The sequence below is a fragment of the Entelurus aequoreus genome, linkage group LG07 (assembly GCF_033978785.1).
Source record: "Entelurus aequoreus isolate RoL-2023_Sb linkage group LG07, RoL_Eaeq_v1.1, whole genome shotgun sequence".
Lineage (NCBI taxonomy): Eukaryota > Metazoa > Chordata > Actinopteri > Syngnathiformes > Syngnathidae > Entelurus > Entelurus aequoreus.
The window spans coordinates 16,985,554-17,004,048 of record NC_084737.1 but is presented as its reverse complement, the minus strand read 5'-3'; the positions used below and the strand labels follow the sequence as shown (position 1 = coordinate 17,004,048).

General features: G+C 39.6%; 1 protein-coding gene across 13 annotated transcripts in view; it reads left to right on the top strand.

Moving 5' to 3' along the window:
- Window positions 1-18,495, top strand: part of LOC133653453 (IQ motif and SEC7 domain-containing protein 1-like) — a 207,631-nt gene that overhangs the window by 120,237 nt on the left and 68,899 nt on the right. The window contains exon 1 of one of the 13 annotated variants that reach the window (XM_062052733.1): window positions 336-574. The exons of the other annotated variants lie outside the window; for them this stretch is intronic. Within the exon in view, the coding sequence (XP_061908717.1) occupies window positions 510-574 (65 nt within the window). The 5' untranslated portion in view covers window positions 336-509. Of the gene's footprint in view, window positions 1-335; window positions 575-18,495 lie in introns of those variants that run through there. 13 annotated transcript variants of the gene reach the window in all.

The following is an 18,495-nucleotide window of genomic DNA, read 5'->3' as shown; positions in this document are numbered from 1 at the left end:
CATCTAAGTTTTTAGAAGATTTATATATATAAAATAGAAGATGAATTATTCTTGTCTTCTTGCAACTTGTTTCAGTTTCTCTCTCTCTCTCTCTCTCTTTCTCTCTCTCTCTCTCTCTCTCTCTCTCTCTCTCTCTCTCTCTCTCGCTCCTCCTCTTCTCCTTCCTCCTCTAATTTGGAAAGTCTGGCAGGAAGTTAGAGTGTCTGCTTCCAAGTCTCCGCCCACACACACACCCACACACACACACACACACACACACACACACACACACACACGCACACACACTCACACACAGTGTTCAGTGCCGGCCAGAAGAAGAAAAAGGAAAAGTACTTTTGGTGTTTTAGCGATGAAGCCATGACTTTGTTCCCGGCATGAGAAGGTTTTTGTGATGACGGACGCACAAACAACAACACCAGGAGTTCCTCTCCAGATGTTTTTGTGGAGCACACAACACTTTTGACAAGAAGAAGACTGTTGTGTTAGTAGTGGTTGTTGTGGGGCTCAGCATGTGGTGTTTGCAGTGCAACTCTCACAAGACACAATCTCTGCTGGAACTACAACTCAATGGCTGGTACGGCTGTGTGTGTGTGTGTGTGTGTGTGTGTGTGTGTGTGTGTGTGTGTGTGTGTGTGTGTGTGTGTGTGTGTGTGTGTGTGTGTGTGTGTGTGTGTGTGTGTGTGTGTGTGTGTGTGTGTGTGTGTGTGTGTGTGGGTGGAGGGGGTCATTGGGTGTGAGTCATTGTGTCATTGATTGGGTCATTGGGTGTGTGTTTAATTTTCGTTTTCATGAAGTGTTGTGAAGCTAAGGAGTGTTTGTGTTGATGCTTAGTGAGTCACTAGATGTCATGTTGTAGTGTGACAGGAGATGTTCTCCTTGTGCTTGTGTGACATGAGATGTTCTGCTTAAGTTTGTGTGACATGAGATGTTCTGCTTAAGTTTGTGTGACATGAGATGTTCTCCTTAAGTTTGTGTGACATGAGATGTTCTCCTTAAGTTTGTGTGACATGAGATGTTCTGCTTAAGTTTGTCTGACATGAGATGTTCTGCTTAAGTTTGTGTGACATGAGATGTTCTGCTTAAGTTTGTCTGACATAAGATGTTCTCCTTGTGTTTGGGTGACATGAGATGTTCTCCTTAAGTTTGTGTGACATGAGATGTTCTCCTTAAGTTTGTGTGACATGAGATGTTCTGCTTAAGTTTGTGTGACATGAGATGTTCTCCTTGTGTTTGGGTGACATGAGATGTTCTCCTTAAGTTTGTGTGACATGAGATGTTCTCCTTAAGTTTGTGTGACATGGGATGTTCTGCTTAAGTTTGTCTGACATGAGATGTTCTGCTTAAGTTTGTGTGACATGAGATGTTCTCCTTAAGTTTGTGTGACATGAGATGTTCTCCTTGTGTTTGGGTGACATGAGATGTTCTCCTTAAGTTTGTGTTACATGAGATGTTCTCCTTCAGTTTGTGTGACATGAGATGTTCTGTGTGTGTTTGTGTGACATGAGATGTTCTCCTTAAGTTTGTGTGACATGAGATGTTCTGCGTGTGATTGTGTGACATGAGATGTTCTGCTTAAATTTGTGTGACATGAGATGTTCTCCTTAAGTTTGTGTGACATGAGATGTTCTCCTTGTGTTTGGGTGACATGAGATGTTCTCCTTAAGTTTGTGTGACATGAGATGTTCTGCGTGTGTTTGTGTGACATGAGATGTTCTGCTTAAATTTGTGTGACATGAGATGTTCTCCTTAAGTTTGTGTGACATGAGATGTTCTCCTTGTGTTTGGGTGACTTGAGATGTTCTCCTTAAGTTTGTGTGACATGAGATGTTCTCCTTAAGTTTGTGTGACATGAGATGTTCTGCTTAAGTTTGTGTGACATGAGATGTTCTCCTTAAGTTTGTGTGACATGAGATGTTCTCCTTAAGTTTGTGTGACATGAGATGTTCTGCTTAAGTTTGTCTGACATGAGATGTTCTGCTTAAGTTTGTGTGACATGAGATGTTCTCCTTAAGTTTGTGTGACATGAGATGTTCTCCTTCAGTTTGTGTGACATGAGATGTTCTGTGTGTGTTTGTGTGACATGAGATGTTCTCCTTGTGTTTGTGTGACATGAGATGTTCTGCGTGTGTTTGTGTGACATGAGATGTTCTGCTTAAATTTGTGTGACATGAGATGTTCTCCTTAAGTTTGTGTGACATGAGATGTTCTCCTTGTGTTTGGGTGACTTGAGATGTTCTCCTTAAGTTTGTGTGACATGAGATGTTCTGTGTGTGTTTGTGTGACATGAGATGTTCTCCTTGTGTTTGTGTGACATGAGATGTTCTGCGTGTGTTTGTGTGACATGAGATGTTCTGCTTAAATTTGTGTGACATGAGATGTTCTCCTTAAGTTTGTGTGACATGAGATGTTCTCCTTGTGTTTGGGTGACTTGAGATGTTCTCCTTAAGTTTGTGTGACATGAGATGTTCTGCTTAATTTTCTCGTGCCTTGTCCTCTGCCGGGTGCGTCTGTCTGCGGCCTGCTGCTGGCCCTTGTGGGCGGCGCGGTGGGCCAGGCTCTGGGGTTCCTGTCGCTGTCCGGCTTGGCTGCGTGGGGGCGGTGGCCCCTGGTTCCCTGGGCACCACACCTACTGTTTGTGGGATGGGTTCTCGGGGAGGCTGGGGCCGTACTCTGGCTCCCGCACACACTGGGAGTCAAATGTATTGTACATGCAAATTCACATATACTCACACACATACATACAGACATAGATAGGTACCTACGCTCCCACATACATATACAAATAAATACAGTACATATTTACACACTCAAAGTTCGTACATCCACACGCACATTCATTATACAAACATACTGTATACACATACTGTACATATACATTCACTGTAAAAACATACATATACACATACTGTACATATACACTCACTGTACAAACACACACATACACATACTACACATGCATTCACTGTACAAACACACACATACATATACTGTACATATACATTCACTGTACAAACACACATATACACTTACTGTACATATACATTCACTGTTCAAACACACATATACACATACTGTACATATACATTCGCTGTACACACATATACACATACTGTACATATACATTCACTGTACAAGCACACATATACACATACTGTACATATACAAGTACATATGCACACATACACTCATGCACATAATCACGTTTCATCAAACATATATTAACGTTGTTGCCCTAGGGTAAACTGGGTATAACACATGGCACACTGAAAAAGCTTAACCTATTGTTACTATAACAATCTACAAGGTTAATGTAGGTTGCTTCTCTTTCTTCCCCTCCATTTTTCTGCATTCTTTCGTATCTCAAGTTATCATTACGTATATGTATTGTTACATTTGAACAATTGTATTGTTGATAATAAAGGTAAAGTACTGGTATTGTTTATTATCAATAGCACTATTTCTATTGGTATTCATATTGCTCCATTTTTAGTGTAATAATGCTCATTGTCATTTCTGTATTTTTTTTTAAATTTTCGCTAACTGCTTATTTGCTATTACTTTTACCATCATATTTGTACATGTCGTATTTGCTGATGTTGCTCTGTTGTTGTTGTTGTTGTGTTTGCTGATGTTGTTTTTGTCTCTCTGTCTAATCCCCCTCTTGTCCCCACAATTCCCCCCTCTGTCTTCCTTTTTCTCTCTTTCTATCCCCTCCTGCTCCGGCCCGGCTGCGCCAAATGATAATATAAATAAATTTAATAAAGTCAAAATACAAGTAAGGCAACAAGAGAAGTATCCTACACTTCTCTTTTGTAAAGTAAATCTGAACAGCCGATATGGGCATCTACATCTGCTATATGATTTACCCGAGAAGCTGGGCAGGACATTATAAAAAAAATAAATAAATAAAAAAAAATAAAAAATAAAAAAAATAAAAAAATAAGTTTGTGTGACATGAGATTTTCTGTGTGTGTTTGTGTGACATGAGATGTTCTGCTTAAGTTTGTGTGACATGAGATGTTCTGCTTAAGTTTGTGTGACATGAGATGTTCTGCTTGTGTTTGTGTGACATTAGATGTTCTGCTTGTGTTTGTGTGACATGAGATGTTCTGTGTGTGTTTGTGTGACATGAGATGTTCTGCTTAAGTTTGTGTGACATGAGATGTTCTGCTTGTGTTTGTGTGACATGAGATGTTCTGCTTGTGTTTGTGTGACATGAGATGTTCTGCTTAAGTTTGTGTGAAATGAGATGTTCTGCGTGTGTTTGTGTGACATTAGATGTTCTGCTTGTGTTTGTGTGACATGAGATGTTCTGCTTGTGTTTGTGTGACATGAGATGTTCTGCTTAAGTTTGTGTGACATGAGATGTTCTGCTTGTGTTTGTGTGACATTAGATGTTCTGCTTGTGTTTGTGTGACATGAGATGTTCTGTGTGTGTTTGTGTGACATGAGATGTTCTGCTTAAGTTTGTGTGACATGAGATTTTCTGTGTGTGTTTGTGTGACATGAGATGTTCTGCTTAAGTTTGTGTGACATGAGATGTTCTGCTTGTGTTTGTGTGACATGAGATGTTCTGCTTGTGTTTGTGTGACATGAGATGTTCTGCTTAAGTTTGTGTGAAATGAGATGTTCTGCGTGTGTTTGTGTGACATGAGATGTTCTCCTTAAGTTTGTGTGACATGAGATGTTCTGCGTGTGTTTGTGTGACATGAGATGTTCTGCTTAAGTTTGTGTGACATGAGATGTTCTCCTTAAGTTTGTGTGACATGAGATGTTCTGCGTGTGTTTGTGTGACATGAGATGTTCTGCTTAAATTTGTGTGACATGAGATGTTCTCCTTAAGTTTGTGTGACATGAGATGTTCTCCTTGTGTTTGTGTGACATGAGATGTTCTCCTTAAGTTTGTGTGACATGAGATGTTGTCCTTAAGTTTGTGTGACATGAGATGTTCTCCTTGTGTTTGGGTGACATGAGATGTTCTCCTTAAGTTTGTGTGACATGAGATGTTCTCAAGTTTGTGTGACATGAGATGTTCTGCTTAAGTTTGTGTGACATGAGATGTTCTCCTTGTGTTTGGGTGACATGAGATGTTCTCCTTAAGTTTGTGTGACATGAGATGTTCTCCTTAAGTTTGTGTGACATGAGATGTTCTGCTTAAGTTTGTGTGACATGAGATGTTCTCCTTGTGTTTGGGTGACATGAGATGTTCTCCTTAAGTTTGTGTGACATGAGATGTTCTGCTTGTGTTTGTGTGACATTAGATGTTCTGCTTGTGTTTGTGTGACATGAGATGTTCTGTGTGTGTTTGTGTGACATGAGATGTTCTGCTTAAGTTTGTGTGACATGAGATGTTCTGCTTGTGTTTGTGTGACATGAGATGTTCTGCTTGTGTTTGTGTGACATGAGATGTTCTGCTTAAGTTTGTGTGAAATGAGATGTTCTGCGTGTGTTTGTGTGACATTAGATGTTCTGCTTGTGTTTGTGTGACATGAGATGTTCTGCTTGTGTTTGTGTGACATGAGATGTTCTGCTTAAGTTTGTGTGACATGAGATGTTCTGCTTGTGTTTGTGTGACATTAGATGTTCTGCTTGTGTTTGTGTGACATGAGATGTTCTGTGTGTGTTTGTGTGACATGAGATGTTCTGCTTAAGTTTGTGTGACATGAGATTTTCTGTGTGTGTTTGTGTGACATGAGATGTTCTGCTTAAGTTTGTGTGACATGAGATGTTCTGCTTGTGTTTGTGTGACATGAGATGTTCTGCTTGTGTTTGTGTGACATGAGATGTTCTGCTTAAGTTTGTGTGAAATGAGATGTTCTGCGTGTGTTTGTGTGACATGAGATGTTCTCCTTAAGTTTGTGTGACATGAGATGTTCTGCGTGTGTTTGTGTGACATGAGATGTTCTGCGTGTGTTTGTGTGACATGAGATGTTCTGCTTAAGTTTGTGTGACATGAGATGTTCTGCTTGTGTTTGTGTGACATTAGATGTTCTGCTTAAGTTTGTGTGACATGAGATGTTCTCCTTAAGTTTGTGTGACATGAGATGTTCTGCGTGTGTTTGTGTGACATGAGATGTTCTGCTTAAATTTGTGTGACATGAGATGTTCTCCTTAAGTTTGTGTGACATGAGATGTTCTCCTTGTGTTTGTGTGACATGAGATGTTCTCCTTAAGTTTGTGTGACATGAGATGTTCTCCTTAAGTTTGTGTGACATGAGATGTTCTCCTTAAGTTTGTGTGACATGAGATGTTCTGCGTGTGTTTGTGTGACATGAGATGTTCTGCTTAAGTTTGTGTGACATGAGATGTTCTGCGTGTGTTTGTGTGACATGAGATGTTCTGCTTAAATTTGTGTGACATGAGATGTTCTGCTTAAGTTTGTGTGACATGAGATGTTCTCCTTAAGTTTGTATGACATGAGATGTTCTCCTTCAGTTTGTGTGACATGAGATGTTCTGCTTAAGTTTGTGTGACATGAGATGTTCTGCTTAAGTTTGTGTGACGTGAGATGTTCTCCTTAAGTTTGTGTGACATAAGATGTTCTCCTTAAGTTTGTGTGACATGAGATGTTCTCCTTAAGTTTGTGTGACATGAGATGTTCTGCTTAAGTTTGTGTGACATGAGATGTTCTCCTCGTGTTTGGGTGACATGAGATGTTCTCCTTAAGTTTGTATGACATGAGATGTTCTGCTTGTGTTTGTGTGACATGAGATGTTCTCCTTAAGTTTTTGTGACATGAGATGTTCTCCTTAAGTTTGTGTGACATGAGATGTTCTGCGTGTGTTTGTGTGACATGAGATGTTCTGCTTAAATTTGTGTGACATGAGATGTTCTCCTTAAGTTTGTGTGACATGAGATGTTCTCCTTGTGTTTGTGTGACATGAGATGTTCTCCTTAAGTTTGTGTGACATGAGATGTTCTCCTTGTGTTTGTGTGACATGAGATGTTCTCCTTAAGTTTGTGTGACATGAGATGTTCTCCTTAAGTTTGTGTGACATGAGATGTTCTCCTTAAGTTTGTGTGACATGAGATGTTCTGCGTGTGTTTGTGTGACATGAGATGTTCTGCTTAAGTTTGTGTGACATGAGATGTTCTCCTTAAGTTTGTGTGACATGAGATGTTCTCCTTGTGTTTGGGTGACATGAGATGTTCTCCTTAAGTTTGTGTGACATGAGATGTTCTCCTTAAGTTTGTGTGACATGAGATGTTCTGCTTAAGTTTGTGTGACATGAGATGTTCTCCTTGTGTTTGGGTGACATGAGATGTTCTCCTTAAGTTTGTGTGACATGAGATGTTCTCCTTAAGTTTGTATGACATGAGATGTTCTGCTTGTGTTTGTGTGACATGAGATGTTCTCCTTAAGTTTGTGTGACATGAGATGTTCTCCTTAAGTGTGTGTGACATGAGATGTTCTGCTTAAGTTTGTGTGACATGAGATGTTCTGCGTGTGTTTGTGTGACATGAGATGTTCTGCTTAAGTTTGTGTGACATGAGATGTTCTCCTTAAGTTTGTGTGACATGAGATGTTCTCCTTGTGTTTGGGTGACATGAGATGTTCTGCTTAAGTTTGTGTGACATGAGATGTTCTGCGTGTGTTTGTGTGACATGAGATGTTCTGCTTAAGTTTGTGTGACATGAGATGTTCTCCTTAAGTTTGTGTGACATGAGATGTTCTGCGTGTGTTTGTGTGACATGAGATGTTCTGCTTAAATTTGTGTGACATGAGATGTTCTCCGTACGTTTGTGTGACATGAGATGTTCTCCTTGTGTTTGTGTGACATGAGATGTTCTCCTTAAGTTTGTGTGACATGAGATGTTCTCCTTAAGTTTGTGTGACATGAGATGTTCTCCTTAAGTTTGTGTGACATGAGATGTTCTGCTTAAGTTTGTGTGACATGAGATGTTCCCCTTGTGTTTGGGTGACATGAGATGTTCTCCTTAAGTTTGTATGACATGAGATGTTCTGCTTGTGTTTGTGTGACATGAGATGTTCTCCTTAAGTTTGTGTGACATGAGATGTTCTCCTTAAGTGTGTGTGACATGAGATGTTCTGCTTAAGTTTGTGTGACATGAGATGTTCTGCGTGTGTTTGTGTGACATGAGATGTTCTGCTTAAGTTTGTGTGACATGAGATGTTCTCTTTAAGTTTGTGTGACATGAGATGTTCTCCTTGTGTTTGGGTGACATGAGATGTTCTGCTTAAGTTTGTGTGACATGAGATGTTCTCCTTAAGTTTGTGTGACATGAGATGTTCTGCGTGTGTTTGTGTGACATGAGATGTTCTGTTTAAATTTGTGTGACATGAGATGTTCTCCGTAAGTTTGTGTGACATGAGATGTTCTCCTTGTGTTTGTGTGACATGAGATGTTCTCCTTAAGTTTGTGTGACATGAGATGTTCTCCTTAAGTTTGTGTGACATGAGATGTTCTCCTTGTGTTTGGGTGACATGAGATGTTCTCCTTAAGTTTGTGTGACATGAGATGTTCTCAAGTTTGTGTGACATGAGATGTTCTGCTTAAGTTTGTGTGACATGACATGTTCTCCTTGTGTTTGGGTGACATGAGATGTTCTGCTTAAGTTTGTGTGACATGAGATGTTCTCCTTGTGTTTGGGTGACATGAGATGTTCTCCTTAAGTTTGTGTGACATGAGATGTTCTCCTTAAGTTTGTATGACATGAGATGTTCTGCTTGTGTTTGTGTGACATGAGATGTTCTCCTTAAGTTTGTGTGACATGAGATGTTCTCCTTAAGTGTGTGTGACATGAGATGTTCTGCTTAAGTTTGTGTGACATGAGATGTTCTCCTTAAGTTTGTGTGACATGAGATGTTCTGCGTGTGTTTGTGTGACATGAGATGTTCTCCTTAAGTTTGTGTGACATGAGATGTTCTCCTTAAGTTTGTATGACATGAGATGTTCTGCTTGTGTTTGTGTGACATGAGATGTTCTCCTTAAGTTTGTGTGACATGAGATGTTCTCCTTAAGTTTGTGTGACATGAGATGTTCTGCTTAAGTTTGTGTGACATGAGATGTTCTCCTTGTGTTTGGGTGACATGAGATGTTCTCCTTAAGTTTGTGTGACATGAGATGTTCTGCGTGTGTTTGTGTGACATTAGATGTTCTCCTTAAGTTTGTGTGACATGAGATGTTCTGCGTGTGTTTGTGTGACATGAGATGTTCTCCTTAAGTTTGTGTGACATGAGATGTTCTCCTTAAGTTTGTGTGACATGAGATGTTCTGCGTGTGTTTGTGTGACATGAGATGTTCTGCTTAAATTTGTGTGACATGAGATGTTCTCCTTAAGTTTGTGTGACATGAGATGTTCTCCTTGTGTTTGTGTGACATGAGATGTTCTCCTTAAGTTTGTGTGACATGAGATGTTCTCCTTAAGTTTGTGTGACATGAGATGTTCTGCTTAAGTTTGTGTGACATGAGATGTTCTCCTTGTGTTTGGGTGACATGAGATGTTCTCCTTAAGTTTGTGTGACATGAGATGTTCTCCTTAAGTTTGTATGACATGAGATGTTCTGCTTGTGTTTGTGTGACATGAGATGTTCTCCTTGTGTTTGTGTGACATGAGATGTTCTCCTTAAGTTTGTGTGACATGAGATGTTCTCCTTAAGTGTGTGTGACATGAGATGTTCTGCTTAAGTTTGTGTGACATGAGATGTTCTCCTTAAGTTTGTGTGACATGAGATGTTCTGCGTGTGTTTGTGTGACATGAGATGTTCTCCTTAAGTTTGTGTGACATGAGATGTTCTCCTTAAGTTTGTGTGACATGAGATGTTCTGCTTAAGTTTGTGTGACATGAGATGTTCTCCTTGTGTTTGGGTGACATGAGATGTTCTCCTTAAGTTTGTGTGACATGAGATGTTCTGCGTGTGTTTGTGTGACATGAGATGTTCTCCTTAAGTTTGTGTGACATGAGATGTTCTGCGTGTGTTTGTGTGACATGAGATGTTCTGCTTGTGTTTGTGTGACATGAGATGTTCTCCTTAAGTTTGTGTGACATGAGATGTTCTCCTTAAGTTTGTGTGACATGAGATGTTCTCCTTAAGTTTGTGTGACATGAAATGTTCTACTGGTGTTCGTGTGACATGAGATGTTCTCCTTAAGTTTGTGTGACATGAGATGTTCTCCTTGTGTTTGGGTGACATGAGATGTTCTGCTTAAGTTTGTGTGACATGAGATGTTCAGCGTGTGTTTGTGTGACATGAGATGTTCTGCTTAAGTTTGTGTGACATGAGATGTTCTCCTTAAGTTTGTGTGACATGAGATGTTCTCCTTAAGTTTGTGTGACATGAGATGTTCTGCTTTTGTTTGTGTGACATGAGATGTTCTGCTTAAGTTTGTGTGACATGAGATTTTATGCTTAAGTTTGTGTGACATAAGATGTTCTCCTTGTGTTTAGGTGACATGAGATGTTCTCCTTAAGTTTGTGTGACATGAGATGTTCTGCGTGTGTTTGTGTGACATGAGATGTTCTGTGTGTGTTTGTGTGACATGAGATGTTCTGCTTAAGTTTGTGTGACATGAGATGTTCTCCTTAAGTTTGTGTGACATGAGATGTTCTCCTTGTGTTTGTGTGACATGAGATGTTCTCCTTAAGTTTGTGTGACATGAGATGTTCTCCTTAAGTTTGTGTGACATGAGATGTTCTGCGTGTGTTTGTGTGACATGAGATGTTCTGCTTAAGTTTGTGTGACATGAGATGTTCTCCTTAAGTTTGTGTGATATGAGATGTTCTGCGTGTGTTTGTGTGACATGAAATGTTCTGCTTAAGTTTGTGTGACATGAGATGTTCTCCTTAAGTTTGTGTGACATGAGATGTTCTGCGTGTGTTTGTGTGACATGAGATGTTCTGCTTAAATTTGTGTGACATGAGATGTTCTCCTTAAGTTTGTGTGACATGAGATGTTCTGCTTGTGTATGTGTGACATGAGATGTTCTGCTTAAGTTTGTGTGACATGAGATGTTCTGCGTGTGTTTGTGTGACATGAGATGTTCTCCTTAAGTTTGTGTGACATGAGATGTTCTCCTTAAGTTTGTATGACATGAGATGTTCTGCTTGTGTTTGTGTGACATGAGATGTTCTCCTTAAGTTTGTGTGACATGAGATGTTCTCCTTAAGTTTGTGTGACATGAGATGTTCTGCTTAAGTTTGTGTGACATGAGATGTTCTCCTTGTGTTTGGGTGACATGAGATGTTCTCCTTAAGTTTGTGTGACATGAGATGTTCTGCGTGTGTTTGTGTGACATTAGATGTTCTCCTTAAGTTTGTGTGACATGAGATGTTCTGCGTGTGTTTGTGTGACATGAGATGTTCTCCTTAAGTTTGTGTGACATGAGATGTTCTCCTTAAGTTTGTGTGACATGAGATGTTTTGCGTGTGTTTGTGTGACATGAGATGTTCTGCTTAAATTTGTGTGACATGAGATGTTCTCCTTAAGTTTGTGTGACATGAGATGTTCTCCTTGTGTTTGTGTGACATGAGATGTTCTCCTTAAGTTTGTGTGACATGAGATGTTCTCCTTAAGTTTGTGTGACATGAGATGTTCTGCTTAAGTTTGTGTGACATGAGATGTTCTCCTTGTGTTTGGGTGACATGAGATGTTCTCCTTAAGTTTGTGTGACATGAGATGTTCTCCTTAAGTTTGTGTGACATGAGATGTTCTGCTTGTGTTTGTGTGACATGAGATGTTCTCCTTAAGTTTGTATGACATGAGATGTTCTGCTTGTGTTTGTGTGACATGAGATGTTCTCCTTAAGTTTGTGTGACATGAGATGTTTTGCTTGTGTTTGTGTGACATGAGATGTTCTCCTTAAGTTTGCGTGACATGAGATGTTCTGCTTAAGTTTGTGTGACATGAGATGTTCTCCTTAAGTTTGTGTGACATGAGATGTTCTCCTTGTGTTTGGGTGACATGAGATGTTCTGCTTAAGTTTGTGTGACATGAGATGTTCTGTGTGTGTTTGTGTGACATGAGATGTTCTGCTTAAGTTTGTGTGACATGAGATGTTCTCCTTAAGTTTGTGTGACATGAGATGTTCTCCTTAAGTTTGTGTGACATGAGATGTTCTGCTTGTGTTTGTGTGACATGAGATGTTCTGCTTAAGTTTGTGTGACATGAGATGTTCTGCTTAAGTTTGTGTGACATGAGATGTTCTCCTTAAGTTTGTATGACATGAGATGTTCTCCTTCAGTTTGTGTGACATGAGATGTTCTGCTTAAGTTTGTGTGACGTGAGATGTTCTCCTTAAGTTTGTGTGACATAAGATGTTCTGCTTGTGTTTGTGTGACATGAGATGTTCTGCTTAAGTTTGTGTGACATGAGATGTTCTGCTTGTGTATGTGTGACATGAGATGTTCTGCTTAAGTTTGTGTGACATGAGATGTTCTGCTTGTGTATGTGTGACATGAGATGTTCTGCTTAAGTTTGTGTGACATGAGATGTTCTGCTTGTGTTTGTGTGACATGAGATGTTCTCCTTAAGTTTGTGTGACATGAGATGTTCTGCTTGTGTTTGTGTGACATGAGATGTTCTCCTTAAGTTTGTGTGACATGAGATGTTCTGCTTAAGTTTGTGTGACATGAGATGTTCTCCTTAAGTTTGTGTGACATGAGATGTTCTCCTTGTGTTTGGGTGACATGAGATGTTCTGCTTAAGTTTGTGTGACATGAGATGTTCTCCTTAAGTTTGTGTGACATGAGATGTTCTCCTTAAGTTTGTGTGACATGAGATGTTCTGCTTGTGTTTGTGTGACATGAGATGTTCTGCTTAAGTTTGTGTGACATGAGATGTTCTGCTTAAGTTTGTGTGACATGAGATGTTCTCCTTAAGTTTGTATGACATGAGATGTTCTGCTTGTGTTTGTGTGACATGAGATGTTCTGCTTGTGTTTGTGTGACATGAGATGTTCTGCTTGTGTTTGTGTGACATGAGATGTTCTGCTTAAGTTTGTGTGACATGAGATGTTCTGCTTGTGTTTGTGTGACATGAGATGTTCTGCTTGTGTTTGTGTGACATGAGATGTTCTGCTTAAGTTTTTGTGACATGAGATGTTCTCCTTAAGTTTGTGTGACATGAGATGTTCTCCTTAAGTTTGTATGACATGAGATGTTCTCCTTCAGTTTGTGTGACATAAGATGTTCTGCTTGTGTTTGTGTGACATGAGATGTTCTGCGTGTGTTTGTGTGACATGAGATGTTCTGCTTGTGTTTGTGTGACATGAGATGTTCTGCTTAAGTTTGTGTGACATGAGATGTTCTGCTTGTGTTTGTGTGACATGAGATGTTCTGCTTGTGTTTGTGTGACATGAGATGTTCTGCTTAAGTTTGTGTGACATGAGATGTTCTGCTTGTGTTTGTGTGACATGAGATGTTCTGCTTGTGTTTGTGTGACATGAGATGTTCTGCTTAAGTTTGTGTGACATGAGATGTTCTCCTTTAGTTTGTGTGACATGAGATGTTCTACTTAAGTTTGTGTGACATGAGATGTTCTCCTTAAGTTTGTGTGACATGAGATGTTCTCCTTGTGTTTGGGTGACATGAGATGTTCTGCTTAAGTTTGTGTGACATGAGATGTTCTGCGTGTGTTTGTGTGACATGAGATGTTCTGCTTAAGTTTGTGTGACATGTGATGTTCTCCTTAAGTTTGTGTGACATGAGATGTTCTCCTTAAGTTTGTGTGACATGAGATGTTCTGCTTGTGTTTGTGTGACATGAGATGTTCTGCTTAAGTTTGTGTGACATGAGATGTTCTCCTTAAGTTTGTATGACATGAGATGTTCTCCTTCAGTTTGTGTGACATGAGATGTTCTGCTTAAGTTTGTGTGACATGAGATGTTCTCCTTAAGTTTGTATGACATGAGATGTTCTCCTTCAGTTTGTGTGACATGAGATGTTCTGCTTAAGTTTGGGTGACATGAGATGTTCTGCTTAAGTTTGTGTGGCATGAAATGTTCTCCTTAAGTTTGTGTGACATAAGATGTTCTGCTTGTGTTTGTGTGACATGAGATGTTCTGCTTGTGTTTGTGTGACATGAGATGTTCTGCTTGTGTTTGTGTGACATAAGATGTTCTGCTTTTGTTTGTGTGACATGAGATGTTCTGCTTGTGTTTGTGTGACATAAGATGTTCTGCTTGTGTTTGTGTGACATGAGATGTTCTGCTTAAGTTTGTGTGACATGAGATGTTCTGCTTGTGTTTGTGTGACATAAGATGTTCTGCTTTTGTTTGTGTGACATGAGATGTTCTGCTTGTGTTTGTGTGACATGAGATGTTCTGCTTAAGTTTGTGTGACATGAGTAGTTCTGCTTGTGTTTGTGTGACATGAGATGTTCTCCTTAAGTTTGTGTGACATGAGATGTTCTCCTTAAGTTTGTGTGACATGAGATGTTCTCCTTAAGTTTGTATGACATGAGATGTTCTGCTTGTGTTTGTGTGACATGAGATGTTCTCCTTAAGTTTGTGTGACATGAGATGTTCTGCTTGTGTTTGTGTGACATGAGATGTTCTCCTTAAGTTTGTGTGACATGAGATGTTCTGCTTGTGTTTGTGTGACATGAGATGTTCTGCTTGTGTTTGTGTGACATGAGATGTTCTGCTTGTGTTTGGGTGACATGAGATGTTCTGCTTAAGTTTGTGTGACATGAGATGTTCTCCTTAAGTTTGTGTGACATGAGATGTTCTCCTTAAGTTTGTGTGACATGAGATGTTCTGCTTGTGTTTGTGTGACATGAGATGTTCTGCTTAAGTTTGTGTGACATGAGATGTTCTGCTTAAGTTTGTGTGACATGAGATGTTCTCCTTAAGTTTGTATGACATGAGATGTTCTGCTTGTGTTTGTGTGACATGAGATGTTCTGCTTGTGTTTGTGTGACATGAGATGTTCTGCTTGTGTTTGTGTGACATGAGATGTTCTGCTTAAGTTTGTGTGACATGAGATGTTCTGCTTGTGTTTGTGTGACATGAGATGTTCTGCTTGTGTTTGTGTGACATGAGATGTTCTGCTTAAGTTTTTGTGACATGAGATGTTCTCCTTAAGTTTGTGTGACATGAGATGTTCTCCTTAAGTTTGTATGACATGAGATGTTCTCCTTCAGTTTGTGTGACATAAGATGTTCTGCTTGTGTTTGTGTGACATGAGATGTTCTGCGTGTGTTTGTGTGACATGAGATGTTCTGCTTGTGTTTGTGTGACATGAGATGTTCTGCTTAAGTTTGTGTGACATGAGATGTTCTGCTTGTGTTTGTGTGACATGAGATGTTCTGCTTGTGTTTGTGTGACATGAGATGTTCTGCTTAAGTTTGTGTGACATGAGATGTTCTGCTTGTGTTTGTGTGACATGAGATGTTCTGCTTGTGTTTGTGTGACATGAGATGTTCTGCTTAAGTTTGTGTGACATGAGATGTTCTCCTTTAGTTTGTGTGACATGAGATGTTCTACTTAAGTTTGTGTGACATGAGATGTTCTCCTTAAGTTTGTGTGACATGAGATGTTCTCCTTGTGTTTGTGTGACATGAGATGTTCTGCTTAAGTTTGTGTGACATGAGATGTTCTGCGTGTGTTTGTGTGACATGAGATGTTCTGCTTAAGTTTGTATGACATGTGATGTTCTCCTTAAGTTTGTGTGACATGAGATGTTCTCCTTAAGTTTGTGTGACATGAGATGTTCTGCTTGTGTTTGTGTGACATGAGATGTTCTGCTTAAGTTTGTGTGACATGAGATGTTCTCCTTAAGTTTGTATGACATGAGATGTTCTCCTTCAGTTTGTGTGACATGAGATGTTCTGCTTAAGTTTGTGTGACATGAGATGTTCTCCTTAAGTTTGTATGACATGAGATGTTCTCCTTCAGTTTGTGTGACATGAGATGTTCTGCTTAAGTTTGGGTGACATGAGATGTTCTGCTTAAGTTTGTGTGGCATGAAATGTTCTCCTTAAGTTTGTGTGACATAAGATGTTCTGCTTGTGTTTGTGTGACATGAGATGTTCTGCTTGTGTTTGTGTGACATGAGATGTTCTGCTTGTGTTTGTGTGACATAAGATGTTCTGCTTTTGTTTGTGTGACATGAGATGTTCTGCTTGTGTTTGTGTGACATAAGATGTTCTGCTTGTGTTTGTGTGACATGAGATGTTCTGCTTAAGTTTGTGTGACATGAGATGTTCTGCTTGTGTTTGTGTGACATAAGATGTTCTGCTTTTGTTTGTGTGACATGAGATGTTCTGCTTGTGTTTGTGTGACATGAGATGTTCTGCTTAAGTTTGTGTGACATGAGTAGTTCTGCTTGTGTTTGTGTGACATGAGATGTTCTCCTTAAGTTTGTGTGACATGAGATGTTCTCCTTAAGTTTGTGTGACATGAGATGTTCTCCTTAAGTTTGTATGACATGAGATGTTCTGCTTGTGTTTGTGTGACATGAGATGTTCTCCTTAAGTTTGTGTGACATGAGATGTTCTGCTTGTGTTTGTGTGACATGAGATGTTCTCCTTAAGTTTGTGTGACATGAGATGTTCTGCTTGTGTTTGTGTGACATGAGATGTTCTCTTTGGTGTCTGAAGAATATTCCTCACTTAATTTCTTCTCCTGCTTCTTCCTGACGTCATCACAACGTTTGGATTATTACAAAATAAGAGTTTATCTACTGTACTTTTCTTCTTCTTCTTCTCCTCCTACACCTTCTTATATTTCTTCACCTCCTTCTTTCTTCTTCTTATTCTACTCCTTCTTATCTTTCTTCTATTTCTTCTTTCTTCTTCTTGTTCTTCTTCTACTCCTTCTCCCTCTTGTTCATCTTCTCCTTCTTCTTCTTTTTCTTCTTCTTCTTCTTCTTCTTTTTCTCCTCTTTCTTTTTCTTCATCTTTTCTTCTCCTCCTTCTTCTTCCACTCCTTCTTCTCCTTTTTTTCTTCTTTTCCTTTATCTTCTTATTCTTCTCTTTCTTCTTTGTCATCATCTTCTTCTTCTTCTACTCCTTCTTATCTTTCTTCTATTTCTTCTTTCTTCTTCTTCTTCTTCTACTCCTACTTCTCCCTCTTGTTCATCTTCTTCCTCTTCTTCTTCTTCTTCTTCTTATTCTTGTTCTCCTTTTTCTTCTTCTTCTTTTTCTCCTCTGTCTTTTTCTTCATCTTTTCTTCTCCTTCTTCTTCTTCCACTCCTTCTTCTCCTTTTTTTCTTCTTCTCCTTTATCTTCTACTTCTTCTTCTCCTTCTTCTTTGTCATCTTCTTCTTCTCCTTCTTCTTCTTCTTCTCCTACACCTTCTTCTCTTTCTTCTCCTTCTTCTTTCTTCTTCTTCTTCTTTGTTATCTTCTTCTTCTCCGTCTTCTTCTTCTTCTCCTACACCTTCTTCTCTTTCTTCTCCTTCTTCTTTCTTCTTCTTTTGTCATCTTTTCTTCTCCTTCTTCTTCTTCCACTCCTTCTCCTTTTTTTCTTCTTCTCCTTTATCTTCTACTTCTTCTTCTCCTTCTTCTTATATATATATATATATATATGTATTTATGTGTGGGGAAAAAATCACAAGACTATTTAATCTCTACAGGCCTGTTTCATGAGGGGTTTCCTCAATCATCAGGAGATTTTAAAGGCCTACTGAAACCCACTACTACCGACCACGCAGTCTGATAGTTTATATATCAATGATGAAATCTTAACATTGCAACACATGCCAATACGGCCGGGTTAACTTATATAGTGACTTTTAAAACTTCCCGGGAAATATCCGGCTGAAACGTCGCGGTATGATGACGTATGCGCGTGACGAAGTCAGAGTAACGGAAGTTATGGTACCCGTAGAATCCTATACAAAAAGCGCTGTTTTCATTTCATAATTCCACAGTATTTTGGACATCTTTTGCAATTTGTTTAATGAACAATGAAGGCTGCAAAGAAGACAGTTGTAGGTGGTATCGGTGTATTAGCAGCGGACTACAGCAACACAACCAGGAGGACTTTGTTGGAGCGCTAGCCGCACTAGCCGCCGACCTCACCTTGACTTCCTACGTCTCCGGGCCGCCAAACGCATCGGGTGAAGTCCTTCGTCCTTCTGCCGATCGCTGGAACGCAGGTGAGCACGGGTGTTGATGAGTAGATGAGGGCTGGCTGGCGTAGGTGGAGAGCTAATGTTTTTAGCATAGCTCTGTGAGGTCCCGTTGCTAAGTTGCTAAGTTAGCTTCAATGGCGTCGTTAGCACAGCATTGTTAACCTTCGCCAGCCTGGAAAGCATTAACCGTGTATTTACATGTCCACGGTTTAATAGTATTGTTGATTTTCTATCTATCCTTCCAGTCAGAGGTTTATTTTTTTGTTTCTATATGCAGTTAAAGCACGATGCTATCACGTTAGCTCGTAGCTAAAGCATTTCGCCGATGTATTGTCGTGGAGATCAAAGGCACTGAATGTCCATTTGCGTTCTCGACTCTCATTTTCAAGAGGATATAGTATCCAAGGTGGTTTAACATACAAATCCGTGATCCACAGTACAAAAAGGAGAGTGTGGA